Raw genomic sequence first — 16,794 nt, 5'->3', positions numbered from 1 at the left:
CTTTACCACCCTCAAAACCCCCCCAGTTTCTTTGGGTTTTCAAAATGAACCGCGAGCTGGAATATTTGCCTAAAGGCGTGTTATTTTGGGGGGAAATTAACCTATTTTTGCTCGTCCTAGGGACCCCCCGAGCAGCTTTGCCGCCAAGTGTATTTTCCGTTGTATGAAATAGATTTGCCTTTATGAGCTGAGTGGGCACAAATAGGTAAACCGGGAGGTAATTGTAATCCCATCTACACCCTCCTCACCCGTCTGGGTACGCACACATCCACTTCGCAAAGGCAAACGTATTTCACACGTCCATAAATAAACACGGCGAAATACTTGAGCTTTGAATTTGGTCATGAGAAAATCCTGGCACCAGCAGCCGGCCAACATTTTGGGGATTAAACTGGAAGAAAAGAGCCAAGCGGATCCTGCAATTGTAGCAACAACCTCCTCGGGAAACGCCGAGAAAAAAACTGGGGTTAAGCCAAAGGCACCTTCAAAATGCGCTGGTGTGACAAGGACCCACTTTGGCGGTCGCAGAAAACCTTTCATGCCACCAAACCCTGCAAATCCTCTTGGAAACATTCTCGCCCCCACAATGCTTAAATTACATCAAGGTCTCTTACCTTCCGCACGAATAATAATGATGATAATAATAATAATAATCATAAGAAACCAGGTTCAACACAAACGAAAACAGAAGCTAGAAAAGATTTTCAAAGGCAGCAACAGCAACAGAAGCCAACAAAATCCGCCCCAAATTGGATCTGACCATTTGGAAACACTGCGAACACCACGAAATGCCTTTTAAAAAGGAACAAAAAAAGCGGGGAAAGCCCAATTTTCTCCACGCACCCATTTTGCATTTACCATCCGAAGCAAAACAAGACTTTATCTGTATTTATTTCCGTATTTATTTCCGCCCCAGTTACGAATCCAACCCGATATCACCCTCCTGACGGGTTCACTCCCACCAAAACCCCTCTTGGCGTGGACGCTGGAGGTTCTTTGTGCAGATAAGTTTGCGGGGGTTTTGCTAACCTTGACTTTGCCTTTATTTTGGTGTGTGTGTGTAATTGTAACTCAAGTGTCAGATAATATCAGTTCCCTTTGGATACAGAATGGGGGGGGAAGAGAAAAATAATAATAAAGAATAAGTGTTTGCTTTTTAAAGGCCAATTTTTGGCGTGTTTCTTTGGGTTTCGAAGGCGGGGGGAAGAACGCCAAGGGACAGGTTTTGCTGGTGCTTATGTGCAGGGAGGGGGGTCCACACACATCCTACATGCGTTCAGCCCTATATGCACATACACCGCCATACAGCCCGGCCATCCTGCTGCCACAGCACTAATTATAGCTCAGACACGGATATTTTAATCCACATTGCACACCACGCAATCCCCCCGCATAAGACACGAATCATGTTTTCTCGCAACTTTTTTCGGGCAATTCAACCCATCCCTTCCCATCACCCTCACTTATTGACCCCCAAGAAGCCTCTGAATCCACCCAGCTGCAAATGAAGACAGAAACAAACCCGACTATTCCCATCCACAGAGATTTCCAGCCATATGCAATCTCGACAATGACAATAAAATGCGCTCAATGGCAGGCTCTTTGCAGACAACCCCAAACTTGAAACATCTGCTCAACACACAGAAACATTTTCTGCCTTCGCAAACAAGACCTCAATCCGCCAGGATAAAAAAGAGAGCAAAGCAAAGCAGCTTTTTCCTCTCCCAACGAGCTTCCAAGCCATGAAATGAGCCCCAGTGCGCAACTCCAGCCTGAGATGTTTGGAACTGCAAATTAGACCCTACGCAGCTCAATCCTTAGATATATTTTGAACGCACTTGAACACCGAGCAAAGCCAAAGGAGCCAATTCCGCCCCGCACACGGAAATAAAGCACAGAAAGCCATCTGAAAGGGGGGGGAGTGTGGAATAATCAGGGTTCATGTGCCTTAAAAAACACGATCCCCACCTAGAACCACCCCCCCAAGCAAACAAACCCCAAGTCTCTGCGATTTCAGAGCAAAAGCGCCTCATATTTTCACATTCTGATGGCAAGGACCATTTTTTGCTTTACAAAGTACATGCACAGCAAATTTTCTCCATATAAACAGGACAAGGGCGACTTCTCCTGCTCTTTTTTTTCCTCAGCTCTAATATATATATATTTAAAGAAAATTAAAAAGACAAAAATTAATAAAAGCACACAAAACACAAGCGACACCAACCTTTCTAGGAAGAATATTCCCCCCCCCCAAGCCAGCAACAATACAATTCTTGTGCCAGTTTCTGGAGGAGAAGTTGGCAGAACAGAGAGCACATTCCTGCATATTCGCATTGCTCTTATTAGCTACGGCTGATTACTAATTGCCGAAATTAGCTACTGGTAATGAACGGTTCCCTTACCTTTCGCTTCATTGTCAGAGTTATCAGTGCTGGTGTCAGTGCTTTTGCTCGGGTCTTTCTCTGCTTCCGAAGGGCTGGGTTTGGGTGCTGGGGCGCTCTTTTCGGTTTTAATTTCGTTGCTGGCCGTGTTCTGGATCTGCTCTGCTTTTGTGTTTTCGGGGAAATTCACTTTCGCCAGCGGGGGAGGCGGAGGAGGTGGTGGAGGAGGTGGTGGTGCTGGTTCCAGATGCTCATTCCTTGGGTTCAGGCTCGCCCTGGCTTCAAAACTTGCCTCAAACTCATTTGGATTGTTGCAATTTGACGTCTTCTCCATGGAGGGGTAACCTTGGCTTGCTCGGTAGTAGCTGGGAACGGGGACTTCATGGTCATTTAGGCAAGACTCAGGCATTTGGTTGGGGTAGAGGGTTGGCTCTGTGGCATTTTTGGCTCTTTTATCAGCGTTATACATACAGCAAACATTTTCTTCCTTGACATTGGTTGGGAAGGAGCAGGATGGGAGCTGTCTTGCAACAGGTTGCTCGATCCTGTACGCATTTTTGGGGTCACACCAAGTGTCTAGCTGCGAAAGGTAAGATGGATAGGTGCTGAGAGCTAAGGTAGAGCTATTCACCTCGTCCCTTTTGGAAAGAGACGGGATAATTCCACAGTTCCTCATGACTCCGCAGCTGAAATCGCTCCCAGGCTGCATGTACATCCCTTGGCTGGAGGAATAATTCTCCCCTCTACAGGTACCGGCCAACGAGTCCATCAAAAACGAGTTAGAAGTCACATTGTTGGGACATGACATTTTCAGAGAGGCTTTTTAAGGAGGAATAGTCCAGCCAGGGGCTGACATCTTTTTTTTAGGGGGGAAAAAAAAAATATCAAGCACCATAATTATCCACGCATCGCTTTTCTCCCCCCCCCGCCCCCCCCGCCCTTTCCCAGCCCCCCCCACGTGATGCCCAGGCCAATGAGGATTGAAAATGGCCTTGATGATTCAGACGGGGGCGACGTCACGGGGGTCAAGTTGGCGGGACCGGGAACGGCACCGTGGAGCAACAGCGACATCTGGCAGCACCGGGCCGGGACCTTCACGTTGAACAAAGGCAACCCCCCCCCATCCCGGACCCCCGCCCGTTTGTTTACCAACGGAGCCACGCGTGGAAATAAAAAAAAAAAAGGGGGGGGGGGGTGAAGGACAAGCGGGCGACAAAAATATTAAAAAAATAGAGATTTTCGAAATTATTAAAATTTGGGGTAAAATTTAAATTTAACTATTAAATTTAAAAATAATCAAAATTTCCTCCCCGACTTTTCCACCCTCTTGCCTCCTCGCAATTTTTTTGCCACCCCAAAAGCGACTGAGATCCCTAATTGTTGCCCCCCCCCCGCCCCGCCTTGTCCTTCCCCCGCCCGGCTGCGCTTTCCTCCCCCTCCCCAGCACAGCTCTGGGTTCCGCCGCTGCTGCGCTGCTGCTTCTTGGCGTTATTTTGATGCTTCTTAGCATTATTTGGGGCTTTTTGGGGGGGCTGGATGGGGTTTGGGGTGGGGAGGGAGATGCACTCGGCGCCGCTTTGGTTTTGCTGCTTTGGGAGAGAAAATAGGGGCAAATTGGGGAATAATACAGAGAGCCTTCAGCCAGGCGTTTCCCCAAACCCCGAACCTACTTAGAGCAGGTTGGATATTTCTCAAGCGTTTATTTCTAATGAAGAAAAAGACGGTGAAAATCCAGCTTGGCTTTATTTTCCTTTGATTTTGGTATTTTAATGTCTTTTAGCCTTTTCTCCCGCAGCAAAGCAGCTTCGCCTCCCCTGTCTCTGCGCACACAGCTTTTTCTAATTATCCAATTTCATTCCCCAACTGTCTTAAGTTTCTGGGTTAAAATGGCATGTGTGGTATTGTGCTGGGGGGGTGGGGGGAAATCCTCATGGAGAGGGGAAAAAAGAGGTGGAATTTGGGGCAAAAGGAGCCACTTTCAGCCGGTGAACTGCGAGAGTTGCGGTGGCGTGGTGGGTTTCTTCCCCTCCTGTCTGTCTGTCTGTCTGTCTCTCTGCTCCCTCTTCGGAAAATACTGAGTGTGGGGGGAATAATCCAACCTGGGGCTCCCTAAATATAACGCAGAAAGGTTTGCAAGCTGAAACTTTCCCGATTTACTGGGTTTTAGTTGATTTATTCGTCTATTCCTGGGGTGATTCCACCAGGAAAGTTACTTTTCTCCCCAATAAACCCTCTCGCCGCTTCTCTGGCGCAATTCGCTGCGATGGCAGCTCAAGTTGTTGTTTTCTTGTCCATTTTAAATGTTTGGTGGCTTAAACACGACGGAATTTAAAGCCCCGTGTTTATCGAGCCCTCCCCTGAACTTTATTAGCTTGATTATTTCCTAAATCGTGCAGTAATTAAGCTCTATAGTGGGGTTTGTTCCATCATTTCCCCCGCGTGTTGCAAGGCTGTGGGTGAACTCGGGTTTTAGGTGAAGCGGCGGCTTAGGGCAATGGGGAATAAATAAATGAAAAGGGAGATAGCCCGGAATTTCAAGATCATTACGATTAGAAAGAGGCGGGTTCAGAGTCACTTTCAAGGGAAACAAAAAGAAAACGGCACCTTTCATTTAGGAAAAAAAAAAAAAAAAAAAGTGAGCGAAATCGGGTAAAAAAAGCCGCACATAGGAGCGGAGAAAGTGGAACTTGACCGTTTGGGGTGATTTGTAACGGTTTAGAGCAAAGTCCTGCTTAAATATTCTCACGTCTGCAAACCTGTTTTCCCAAAGATTTGCCAAAGCTGGGCTGTAAAATCCCCCTCGATTCGCTTTCAAGAGCCTTCGCGGGTCTTCTCGCCGCATCAAGTGGGACGAGTTTCAATATCTTAGGCCGAAAAAGCCTAAAAAGTGCATAAATCCTATTTCGTGTGCTCCTGCCCCAGCCCAGCAAAAGCTTGCGGAGCCTTCAGACGCCATTTGGTTCCCCTGGAAAGCTATTTGCGACTTTATTGCCTCTATTTGTGTTATCTGCATAGGTCTTTTTAAACCGGTTTGATAGAAATCGTTCCGTTTTATGATATCCAACGAAAATTCCACATCATATTTATAAGCAAAGAATAAAACTTTAGTGTGGGAGCCAATATTTTCTCATTTATAGGTGATGAAATTAAAGACCAACGCAATTTTGTATTATATTGCTTTTTCTCCCCCTCCCCATCCAGTTTGATTCTTTCCCCCCCCCCTTTTCTACTTTATTTTTGCAGCTGATGTGGCGACCCAATAATTTATGCCGCTCAAACTGTTACACATGTGCCTTTTTGGGGGACACCAAAATATGACCTTATAGCTTCCTGCATTGTCTGCCTAAAGATTAAATATGTTTTCCTGATTTCTTGTTTTCCCGCCATGTATTCTGGAGCGTTTTTGTCCAAGAAGATACGAAGGATTTGCACGGAGCACGTTAAACCTGCCATTAAATGATTCCGACTTGGCTTCTTCGCAGAACCAGGCGCTTCGCAAGAGTCAAAAATCCCCATCCAGGTTGCTGGAAAGAGGAAAATACGGTGCTGGAAACCTCATATTTTATGAATGTGTAAACGTTGTGAGTATAAACTCAAGATTTACACCGTTCGCAGGCGTTTTGTTCGCCAGGTTTTGCCAGCACAAGGTGGGGATGCGAAGGTTCGGAGGGTTTCGAGGCTGTTTGGTGAGTCGCTGAGCAGCATCTTCGCGAGCAAAAGGGGCCGAGGAAATCTCAAATCAGATTGTTCATAATAATATGACCCGGATCAATCTCGGCACTTCACTGCGATGGGGTTTTTGGCCGTGGGAATGGGAAAGTTGGCGTTAGGAAGCAGCACGGAGGCGTCTCCAGGAGACCGAATATTGTTTAAAGTTACAAATAATTAGAAGTATGATAAACATGGGTCATTAATGGAAAGAGAAATAAAATTCATCAGCCTAAGTGGAACCCCCGTTGGGAAAAATGCTTGACGCTAATTACAGAAAATAAATACGAACAAATGCTATTAAAACTTAAAAGGAGAGAGTCTACCCGTGGTAAGGACTTTAATAACCTACTTTGAATTTTACACACTTGTAGGGGAACCAGAGACACGTAACCGCTGCGTGTTCGGCCGCTGCCGCCCCCACGCCTCCAACCCGGCCTTTTTTGGGCCATTTCAGGGGGTTTGGGGGCTTTTTACCCCTTTCAAGGCACACACGAAAAGTGGGGTTTGCCCTCATTTCGCAGGTTCTGATCCCTCGAGGTGGGGGACGCTCGGGGTTGTCCCCGCGTCCTCCCATTGTCCCCAGCGCCACAGCCAAAACAATCGCCCTAAAACCTCCCCAAATCCGTGCTCAGGATGGGGAGGGGGGGAGAAAGATGCCCCAAAGCCCCTTTTTCCCCTACGCATCACCCCGAGGAGTATATAAATGTCTCCAATTTCCAAGACAAAGCATCTCTCAGGCTTCCCCGGAATACTTTACCTGTCCCCTTTTCAATCTAATTATTTAACCGTGAGTTATGTGGAGAAAGCGCTTCTTATGCCCATTGTATTTTTCACCAAGTTTTGTTACGTTTTTATGGCAAACATTCATTTTCGCTTCGAGGAAGTATTTGGTAGCAGCACTTTAATGATTACCTTAAATTTGTATTTCTGCCCGGTATTATGCCCCGTGTTGTAGCGGAAATAATTCTGATTTATGACAAAGTACACTGGAGTACAATAACAGCGATGCAAAAATAAAACCCACGCCTTTTATATGTTGGCTTAGAAACTGTAAACTATCACCACAAGAAATCTATCAAACTTTACAATCCCTCTTACCCCGCTTCCTTCTTTCTGAGTAACTTAAGTCAAAGAATTATGGAATGATATTATGTTCCTTGAGGTGGTATTGAAAACCATGGTCGGGCTTTTCTACCCCCAACATAGCGCCCATGGGCTGGATGGAGTTTGGACCCGTTTTCCTTCCCCTTTGATCACCAAGGTGAAATTTGGGAGATATAATTCATATATAAGCAAGAGCGGGCGGAGTGACGGAGCACAACGATATGACACGCGGGTTTTGGAGGAGTTTATTCGGTGTTGAAATGTTTCCTTTAATTTTCCAGCCGCGTTAACAAACTTTAATATTGCCCCTTTTCTCCCCCCATTATAACAAAAATATGGCAGAGGTGGGGAAATCCGGGTGGGAGCTCTGGAAATGCGGATTATTGCACGCTTGGAAAATTAGAAGTGGTTTTGCTTGGATTTTGGGGGGAGAAGCTGCGGGTTTGAAGCTGCGAAAGAACCGAGCGGTTGATGGGAATGTGGATTTTGGAGAGTCCCTTTTATAAAGCTTTAATCAAACCCAACCAAACCAATATAAAAGTTCGGTTGAAAGCGGCGAAGAGTAACGATGAAAGGTAACAATTGAACACAATGAAGGACGTGCTAAAATCTGCGTCTGCCCTGCAAGTTAAGAGCAAACCTCAAAGAATTACTATTTTTCACTTATGATGATGGGGAAATGATCCCTTTCAAACTTGGTGGAAACGCTGATCGTTTACCAGGCGCCTTTGAAGCGGCGACGGGGGCGCGTTGAGCGCCCCAAATAAACATTATTCTTGCAATTAGAATGTAGACAGAATTCTGTAGACAGAATTAACACTCACGGTTCTGCTTGAGAAATAAGAGATTTGGGGGAGCGGGGGGGTATCTCAATAAATACCAATTTCATCCCTATAGCATTGAAATAAGCTGGAGACAGTGGCCCTAAAACCTGACCTTTATATTTTGCTCTATTTGCCTAAATTCGAGCGTCTCCCCCTTCCAAACACAACCAGAGGTGGAGAGCACTGAGAAACGTATGGACGTGGAGAACATTTTCTTTCAAAACCACTGTATTTCTCCTTTGAAAAGGTATCTATTTGAGTACGTTTTCCCACACCTACAGTGCTGAGCGCGGGAGTGACCCTCGAGGATCTCCCGCTTGCTTAATCTTGGCTTTGGGCTGGTTTAACCGTCATTTGTACAGTCACATACGGTTTATATCAAGCACATCTTTAAAGCAGAAGCCTGCAGATTCGCTTAAGCGCGTATCGCTTAATTCAAAGAAAGGAATTAGGCCGCTTTTTAACAATTAAAACGAATTTACTTCGCTACTTGTAGCACATAAACAATCGCGATGTTTACATTCGCTCTTCCCCCTCCTTTCCTTTTTGCTTTTATCCTATATATTTATTTTTCCAGAATGAATAAAGCTCTTTTATGGGCTCCATCAGCAATCTGCTCCAGCCTAAATCCTCCACTCCAGATTAAAAAAAAAAGCAAAGCAGCCTTATGAGGTTGCAAACCGCATTCTGGTGGTTTCATGTTGTAATTTAGGAGTTATCAAAAGCAGAGGGACGTGCTCCCATCTCACATGTGCTGCGCATCCCGCAGCCCCAGCTTCAACCAGGCCTCAACCGGCCGCCATTTTGGGGCAAAATCATCAAAGTCATAGTTTCCATACATTCCTGAGCTTCCCTCTCCCCCCCTTTATTTGGAGGGGTTATCTATATATTTATTTATGGGGGACTATTTTTGAGGGCCTATTTATTTGTTGATACCACTTTATTTGGCGGGGGGGTCCTATTTTTTAGTCTCTGTTTTTTAGTCTCTATTTTTTAGTCTCTATTCATCTTTTAGTCTCTATTCATTTTTTAGTCTCTATTCACCTTTTAGTCTCTATTCACCTTTTAGTCTCTATCCATCTTTTAGGCTCTATTCATTTTTTAGTCTCTATCCATCTTTTAGGCTCTATCTATCTTTTAGGCCCTATCTATCTTTTAGGTTCTATTTATTTGGGGCGTCTATTTATTGGGGGGAGGGGGTCTATTTATTTTGGGCGTCTATTTATTTGGGTGTCTATTTTTGCGGGCCTATTGATTTTTAGCCGGCTATTTCTATTCGGGGCGGGGGGTGTTCAAACTATAGGGCGAGTTGCCAAACGCTTTGCCTAAAATGCACAATTCCTTCCCCAAAGTTGTATCCCCCTCCTCCCTTCATCCCCCTCCTTTTTTTTTTTTTAATCTTTAAATTTACATTTCTTTTCATTTTGCCCGTGGCTTTTCAATATTTCAGCAGCAAATTCGCCGCCGGTCCCCCTTCGGCTTTAAGAAAACCAATTTAATCGCCTTTGCTCCAAAGTTATAGGCCACCGGGGTCCCTGGGAGAGGACTCCGGGATTTGGGAATTGCTGCTGCTTCTCCCTCGGGAACAGCAATTGCTCCTATAAAAGCTCCTCGTAGCCAAATAAATGAATTCACCCACGGATCCACAGGCGAGGATTAGCTCAAATTGATGGGCGATTCGCGCTCCGCTCGCCAAAATCACTGACTTGCTTCTTGGCCTTTTTGCTCCTCTTTTTAATGTTTTTCTTGCCCGAAATCCCAGCTCTGCGAACCGAGGTCAAAACCCAGTGGAAACGGTCAAAAAGGCCGGAATGTCGCGGATTTTTGTGCCGCTCTCGGGAAGTTGTTCGGCTGGACTCGCTTCGTTCAGACGCCGACCAAGGAGGTTTCGCTTTGTCACACAGTCAAGTTTAGGCGCTCCTGCCCCGGTACCTTCGGGAGCTGCGGGGGGGGGGCGTGGGTGCATGTGCGTGGGCTGGGAAGCCCCGTCCGACACCACGAGGATCTCTGGACCCTTTAATCCAGCATTTGCAGCTCTCACAGTTCCCTTCCCCAAGCGCTCTTCTCTTTTTTCCTCCTTTCTTCTTTCTTTTTGCTTTTTCCTTTTTCCTTTTTGCTTTTTCTTGTTCCTTTTCTCCTTTTTCCTTTTTCTTTTTTCTTTTGTCCTTTTTCCCTTTTTCCCTTTTTCCCTTTTTCCCTTTCCTTTTTCATTTTCCTTTTTTCCTCCTTTCCTCTTTTCCTTTTTTCCTTTCCCCTTCCCTTTTTTCCTTTTCCCCCTTATTTCCCTTCTCTATTTCTCCCTTTTTACCCCCCCCCAATGAATTAATCTGCTTTGTATAAAAGCCAACATAAGTGAATATTATTATCCCGCAAGAAGCCAATTAGAAGCCGGCCCCCTCGTCTCCTTCCCTCTCTGCAATATTTCACAACCAAGTCACCCAGGGCTGCTTCCAATATGTTGTGTATGAAATCCAGGGAGCAATAGGAAACAGGTTGGGTTGGTGTGTTTCGTACGTCACATGGAAAGGGCCTTCGTAATTAGTCTGGGTGTCATTAACGTCGAGCACAGAGCGAGCTCCCCAGCCTATGAGGGAGGTTTTATTGTGATGGACATCCGAGGTAGGAATAAAGTTGATGGAAAAGACTAAATGCGTGCTGGGAATTAAGAAAAAAAAAAGAGAAAAAAAAAAAAAAAAAGAAAAGGGGGAAAAACTTGTAAAACTTTTTATGCCAAACAAAGTTATAAAAACTTTTCATGCGTTAAGATATCAAAAGGTTTATAACAATAATAAAGAGAGTGTGTGTGAAACCTGCTTGGAAATGCATTAAATGCTGCGCGGCTGAGTTAAATATTAAGCATCATAAACGCCACGCGGGGTTCAAAATTAGAGCTTGAGGTTGGTTTGGGTGGGTTTTTTGGTAGGAAAAATGTGGGTGTCCCCCCCCCCAACCCCCCCCAAGCCCCCCCCGGCTCCCTGGGGGCGGGGCGGCCGGGGAGCCGCGACCCTCTCTGATGCCGCTTTATTACAAAAGGGTTAAAGGTGATGGACTTGACTTTATTGAAGTTCAAAGACATCATATATTCACATTTTTCTTCCTGTGGGGCTCACTCCCACCCCTGCACCCCCCAGCCCGCCTCGGAAAACCCCTCGCCATGGCGATTTTTGGCTTCAATGGGATCCACCCCCCCCCAAAAAAAAAGCCGCATATATCACCCTCCATATAGGCGCCTGACCACTGGATTGGTGACATACATATGTCCCAACCTTATCATCCTTGTACCCCCATTGTGGTACCCAAAGCATCTCCAGTGCCCCCCCCCTCCCCATCCTCCGCCAGCCCCTTATCTCCCCCCACAACCTCCCCAGAACATTAACAGCCCTTTTCCTACATGGCACTGATGCTTAATGCTGCTGTAAACTCCCACATGGTCTATAAACTTGGATTTTACAACTAGCATTCCATTTTAGCTCGCGAAAACTTTGAACTAGGCCTACAGTTTCATTGTGCTGCAGTTGAACTGGAGCCTTGGAAAAGTGCGGGGGGGGGGGAGAGAGAAAAACAGGGAGGGGGAGAGAGAAGAGAGGGGAAAAAGCCTAAATTCCCTGGGCAAGACTCCCTTATTTGTTTACTATTTACTGCGGAAGTCTTTTCCTTTAGCCAGACGGGGTAATTAAGAAAAATTAAGCTGTTTAGTGCTGCAGTCTTTATTACAATGTCTAGACTGGCCGCTTTTGTCCGGACAGCCGCTGCTGTTACGGAGCATTAACTGCCGCTTCTGACCTCCCGATATTCACCTTATTGCACCTCTCTTTAGTTTTCCTAACCTTGGGAAGGTTTGGCAAACACTCATTAAAGAAAGGTGCTTTTTTGGCCTATTTTGTTGCCTTTTTTGGGGGGGTGGAGGACAAGCCCCCTCCTCGGGATGGTCCCAGCGTGCGGCTACATCTGCCAGGAAGATGGTTCCTACCCTCAGCTTGTCTATTTTACTTCAGACCCCACCAAAAACATAAAGGAAACCCCCTTTTTACCCCTAGTTTATTCAATGCAAAGCTTAGGGCGAGACCTTTAGGCCGGGACAGGCGTCCTTGCAGCTCGCCGGCTTTACGAATAAGAAATACTCAGAAAATAAAGGTTTTGCCACCCGCCCCCCCCCCCTTTTTTTTCCCCCTTTCCCACTCTTTTAATGAAAAACATGTCCCTGAACATCCTTTCAAGATCATATCGCAGTGTAACCGAGACGGGTCTATCCCGAACGCCTCAAGTTTGCATTTAATCGCGCGGGGGGTGTTGGGATGGAGGCAAACGAAGAGCGTTTTTGGCGGGTTTATCATAATTCCCCCCCCCCCCCCGTTGTCAAATAAAATCAGGAGACACCATCAGAGGTTGTTGTTTCTTTTTCATTCACCAGGGTTGTATTTAAAAGCGAGTATGAGAGTTTTTACAAGAACACGGTGAATGGATGGGAAGAGAAGGCGCTGTTTCTTGGCTGTGGCGGGGGTTATTCTCCTCTCTTTGTCGCCCCCCCCTCGTCCATACGCACAATCAGAAAACAGGACTGGAAGCCTTAAATATACAGAACACCCCCCCGCCCCCCCGCTCCCAAACAAACCCACCCTTCCGAATTGCCGTATTTACACCAAATACACGCACCACGTCACCAACGGCATCGCCGGCGTTTCTTTGTCCTCGGAAACGTTTTAGACACAGCGAGAAGAGCAAAAGTCATTGTGCAAACAGGAGGGGGGGGCGGGGGGAGGATAAAAATCACTGTGCCTGGGAGTTGAACTTGTTTTCCTTAAGCTGGAATTTAAGGACTTGACTTTGCATTTGTGCTTTGTAGGTATAAGGTATCCTTGACTCATGGAAACGCAGCTCGTTTCTCGGTGTAATTAGAGTTTCATTCATATATTTTTTTTTTAAATAAAGAAGACTAATATATTGTTCTCAGGCAAATGCAGGAAGATTAACTAGAACCGGAAAAGAGCGGAAGGCATCTGGAGCCAAAATCAGGGCAGGATTACTGGGCCAAGAAAAATCCTATAAATTTCAGCTCGCTGGTGATACAATGAATCCCACACCCAAGGTGGAGGGTTCGTATTAATATCAGTCCTATTAGAGCAGATTGCAGCGAGTCCCATGAATATGGATGATGATATTTCTGCTATGCATTCAGGTATTTAAGCTCCTCGAGAAGAAACCCACACCACAATGACCGCAAAGAGGCTTTTAAGAGGGGAAATTCTAATAAAATGGTCAAATAAAATCATAATGTAGAACAGCTTGCAACGTCTTTATTTGCCACAGAATTTCACAGAGTATCCTGGGGACTCACTTTACATACACAAAGGTTTTTGTTTTGAATTATTCTATTTTTTTCGCCCCTCTTGTTCTTCGTCTCCCATTTCCAGAAAAAGAACCAAAAATACGAAATGTATTTACAAACCATTTCAGAGACACGATTGTAAATGTATTTTCGTTTGGATTTCCGCCCCCCCCCCCCGCCATCCCGACTCCAAATGTAGAAATGATACTGCAGAGAATATATACGCACACACGCCCATATATATGCGCATATATATATATTTTTAGATAGAAAGGGTGGACGGAGGAGGTGGAAATAATGGGTGGGTGTGAATGTGCGCGCACACACACACATAGAAGGACATTCACACACACACACTCACCCCAGATAAAGTGATTTGATCCTACAGGGAGACTTTGGCCGCTCTTGTGATAACAGCTGCGGGTTGAAAGCACCGCAACACACAGCACTGCTGATTCAACTGCACAGGGCGCCTAAGCAGTGATAGCAATTAAAATCATCATAATAATTAAAAAAAAGGAGGAATCCCGACCTGTTCGAAAAAAAAAAATGGAAAAAAAAAAGGGAAAAAATTAAATAAAATGTTCGTGGAATTCAAGTCCTTGAAGCGGGAACTGAAAGAGAATCTCGCTCCTTTTGTTCCTGTCCCAGACATAGAAATGTAAGTAACGAAAAGGCTTAAACTTTGAGGTTGCTTTGTCGACTCAAAGGGCAAACCCGCGCTCGCCACTTCTCCTCCTCCTCACCCAACGCTTCGCCAGCACAGGGGATGGCAAAAGATGGTCACAACAAGGGATTTCCCGAGAAATACTGCAGGCGGTCTCTGCTTAGTTTTTTTTCTTTCATTCTTCTGTTCTGAAACCAGATTTTAACCTGTCGGTCAGTAAGATTGAGCATCCTAGACAACTGGAGCCTTTTCTCTTTGTTTATATAGACATTGAAGAAGAATTCTCTCTCTAGCTCTCTGATCTGGAATTTCGAATAGGGGCATCTCTTCTTCCTCGTTCTGGGAGCACCTTAGAGAACAAAACAGAAGGCAAAGTAAATATCCTAAGGAAATACATGGCACAGACTCATCTTCACAGCTATATTAATAATTCCCGTTATCAATGCAGGGGGAGATATCTTCCAGCAGTTCGCCTATTGTTGGGGGTAGCAGAGGTGAGGTTATTAAGGATCGCGGTGTTAATTATTCTCCCAGTGCACGGGCTTAGCGCAGGCACATTTTCGGTGCAGAGAGGTTATTTTTTAAGATAAAGAGCAAGCTGCTGGAGCGGGGCTTAAAGAGGCCGAGGGGGGGTGGAAAATCCACGCTCAGCTGCAAATCTGTTATCTGTATAGAAACAGCATGAGCAAGGTTGGAATTAGAGGAACTAGATATTATGTTCCGCATAAGTTTTTGATTAACTCCAGTCCTCGCCACACACGCAAAAAGGAATCAAAGTGAAAGAGAACTTCGCATCTGAGCTGCAAAAGGGGGACTCTGCACCACGAAAGCAAATGGGGAAGCAAACCCACCCTCCCTCTTCCCCAAAGAGCCCCTCGCTGAACGCCAACTCGCCAAGTTGCCTGGATCCAGCCTGGAAAACGAAACAAAACTCCTCTAAGACTGCCTGGAAAATGGGAAGACGCGCAAAAAAAACCCACCAAAAACCACCCAGAAGAGCCAAGCGAACAAGCGCGTAGGTAAAAGCCCTTCCTGACAAAAGCTGGACGCTCCACTGGGCTTGGGGGAGAATAAATGGTATTTTAAAGAGAGAAGTCAAAGAAAATGCTCCGCTTTGCCTGCGAATCCGGCAGATTCCCCCCTTAGCGCTGCACTCCCACCACGAGAAATGGCTTAACACACAGTTTTAATTAAAAAAAGCCCTAAGCATTTTGCATGCATCTCAATGCCTTAAAAAAAAAAAGCACAGGCAGCTAAAGTAGTGTTCTGCCCAATTGCCTTTTACCCTCAGCAACCCGGGACCAAATCCTTTTAAAATGCTCATGTAAGTTCATGATCAAAGTTAATATTTGTCACGATGGTGTGCTTTTAAAATTTCACAGACTCTAAGATACTGTGTCTGCGCCTAACATCTCCATTTTTTTCAAAGAGCTTTTCCCATCGTAAAAATTCTTCTCGTTGGAAGAAAGAGCTTTGTAGGTTATAATAAAATCCTTTGAATGCTTATAAAACTCCACATAAAATTTGACCGACAAAACACACGGGCTAGTCCCTTAACCTTTCCATTTACTGCTCTACCTACTCGAATTGCTGCTTTTGCTTCCTTCCTTGGTGACAGAAGAGGACGAGGCTGAAGACCCTGGGTTTGTGTTTTCTTCCTCATCCTCCGGGTCCATCCCTTGCTCTCCGCGGGATGACAGTGCGTGGGCTTGGGGTTCTGCCTCCCCTTTCCCCTCACCCTTCTGCAGACAGGTCTCCGTCGGGTTTTCCGCCCCGCAATAAGCGTTTTCAAAGAAGCGGTCGAAACCTTGGGGCAACACCGTGTTTTTGTTCATGCTGGTGTAGAATCCCGTGGCTGGCGGGTGGTTGGAGCTGGGGTGGTGGTGGTGGCTGTACACGCTCTCGTTTTTCATTAGCATTTCGGTCATGGTGGAAGGCGGGATGCACTCTCTATGCATCAGATCTTCAGCGGAATAACACGAGGCGTAATTGCTTCGGTGGTGCCATTTACTCGAGGGGTCTAGCCCATAGGAAACCTCTCGCACGGGCTGCACTTGCGAGAGGTTGGTGGAGTAAGGGTAGGAGATTTGGCGAGAGGGGGCCTGTGGCAAGAAAGATGACACAGTTGAAAATTCAGGGACGTAATAGGTACAGCTGGGGAGGTAGAGATTAGAAGCGCAACCTGCCCTTTCTCCAAACTCAGCGCTCCTCTCCTTACGCGACTGGGAGCAGAAGTTGCCCAGGTTCACCGAGTTAAACATCTTTCTCCTTTTCTTGCTCCTATAGCTAGATGTTTTGGATCCGATGTGCGGAGGGGAAAAAATTTGGGAAGGCGAGATGACGCGCTATCCGTCTTAGTCGCTCCGGAGGACACGTGATCCAAAGTAGATATTGTCATATATCAGTTTGGAGCACTTAGATGCGTAGGAGTGGTTCACTTAGGTAAGATCTCAGAGGTTCAAACGATTGGTTTGCAAACACCGCAGAAACATTATGAAAATCAATGGCAGATTTGTGCTAATTTTCCCGAAGGCACACCCCTCCCCGGCGCAGCAGAACAAGTACAAGGGGCGGCTTGTGAACTTGCTGCTTTTTTTTCTTCCTTGCTTTTTTTTCCCCTTTCCCCCTCCTCTCCTTCCTATTTGGATTCTGCTTGTGGCTTTTCAGCAGGGTTTGGAGATGGGGTGGGGGCGATTTGGGCTGGGGAAGGCGGGGGGGGGCGGAGAGGGAGGGTCTTAGGGAGCTCGAACGGTGTTTTTCCATCTCTTTTTTGAATATTTT

General features: G+C 46.0%; 2 protein-coding genes across 2 annotated transcripts in view; both read right to left on the bottom strand.

Annotated features, from left to right (window-relative positions):
- HOXC10 (homeobox C10) overlaps nucleotides 1–3,189 on the bottom strand; it is a gene marked incomplete at its 5' end in the record, with an annotated part of 4,594 nt that extends 1,405 nt beyond the window's left edge. The window contains one exon of the mRNA XM_082073526.1: nucleotides 2,403–3,189. Within this exon, the coding sequence (XP_081929652.1) occupies nucleotides 2,403–3,189 (787 nt within the window). The remainder of the gene's footprint in view (nucleotides 1–2,402) is intronic.
- Nucleotides 3,190–14,129: 10,940 nt separating this feature from the next.
- HOXC11 (homeobox C11) lies at nucleotides 14,130–16,274 on the bottom strand (the record flags this gene model as incomplete). The annotated part of the gene is made up of 2 exons (XM_082073493.1): nucleotides 14,130–14,362; nucleotides 15,596–16,274. 2 exons carry the CDS (start codon nucleotides 16,272–16,274, stop codon nucleotides 14,130–14,132), a joined length of 912 nt encoding a protein of 303 aa, XP_081929619.1.
- Between the last annotated feature and the right edge of the window lie 520 nt (nucleotides 16,275–16,794).

Source organism: Streptopelia decaocto (genome assembly GCF_964273445.1).
Source record: "Streptopelia decaocto genome assembly, chromosome: 27".
Taxonomy (NCBI): Eukaryota; Metazoa; Chordata; class Aves; order Columbiformes; family Columbidae; genus Streptopelia; species Streptopelia decaocto.
Note: the sequence above shows the minus strand (reverse complement) of the source record. Positions and strands in the feature narration are given on the sequence as shown.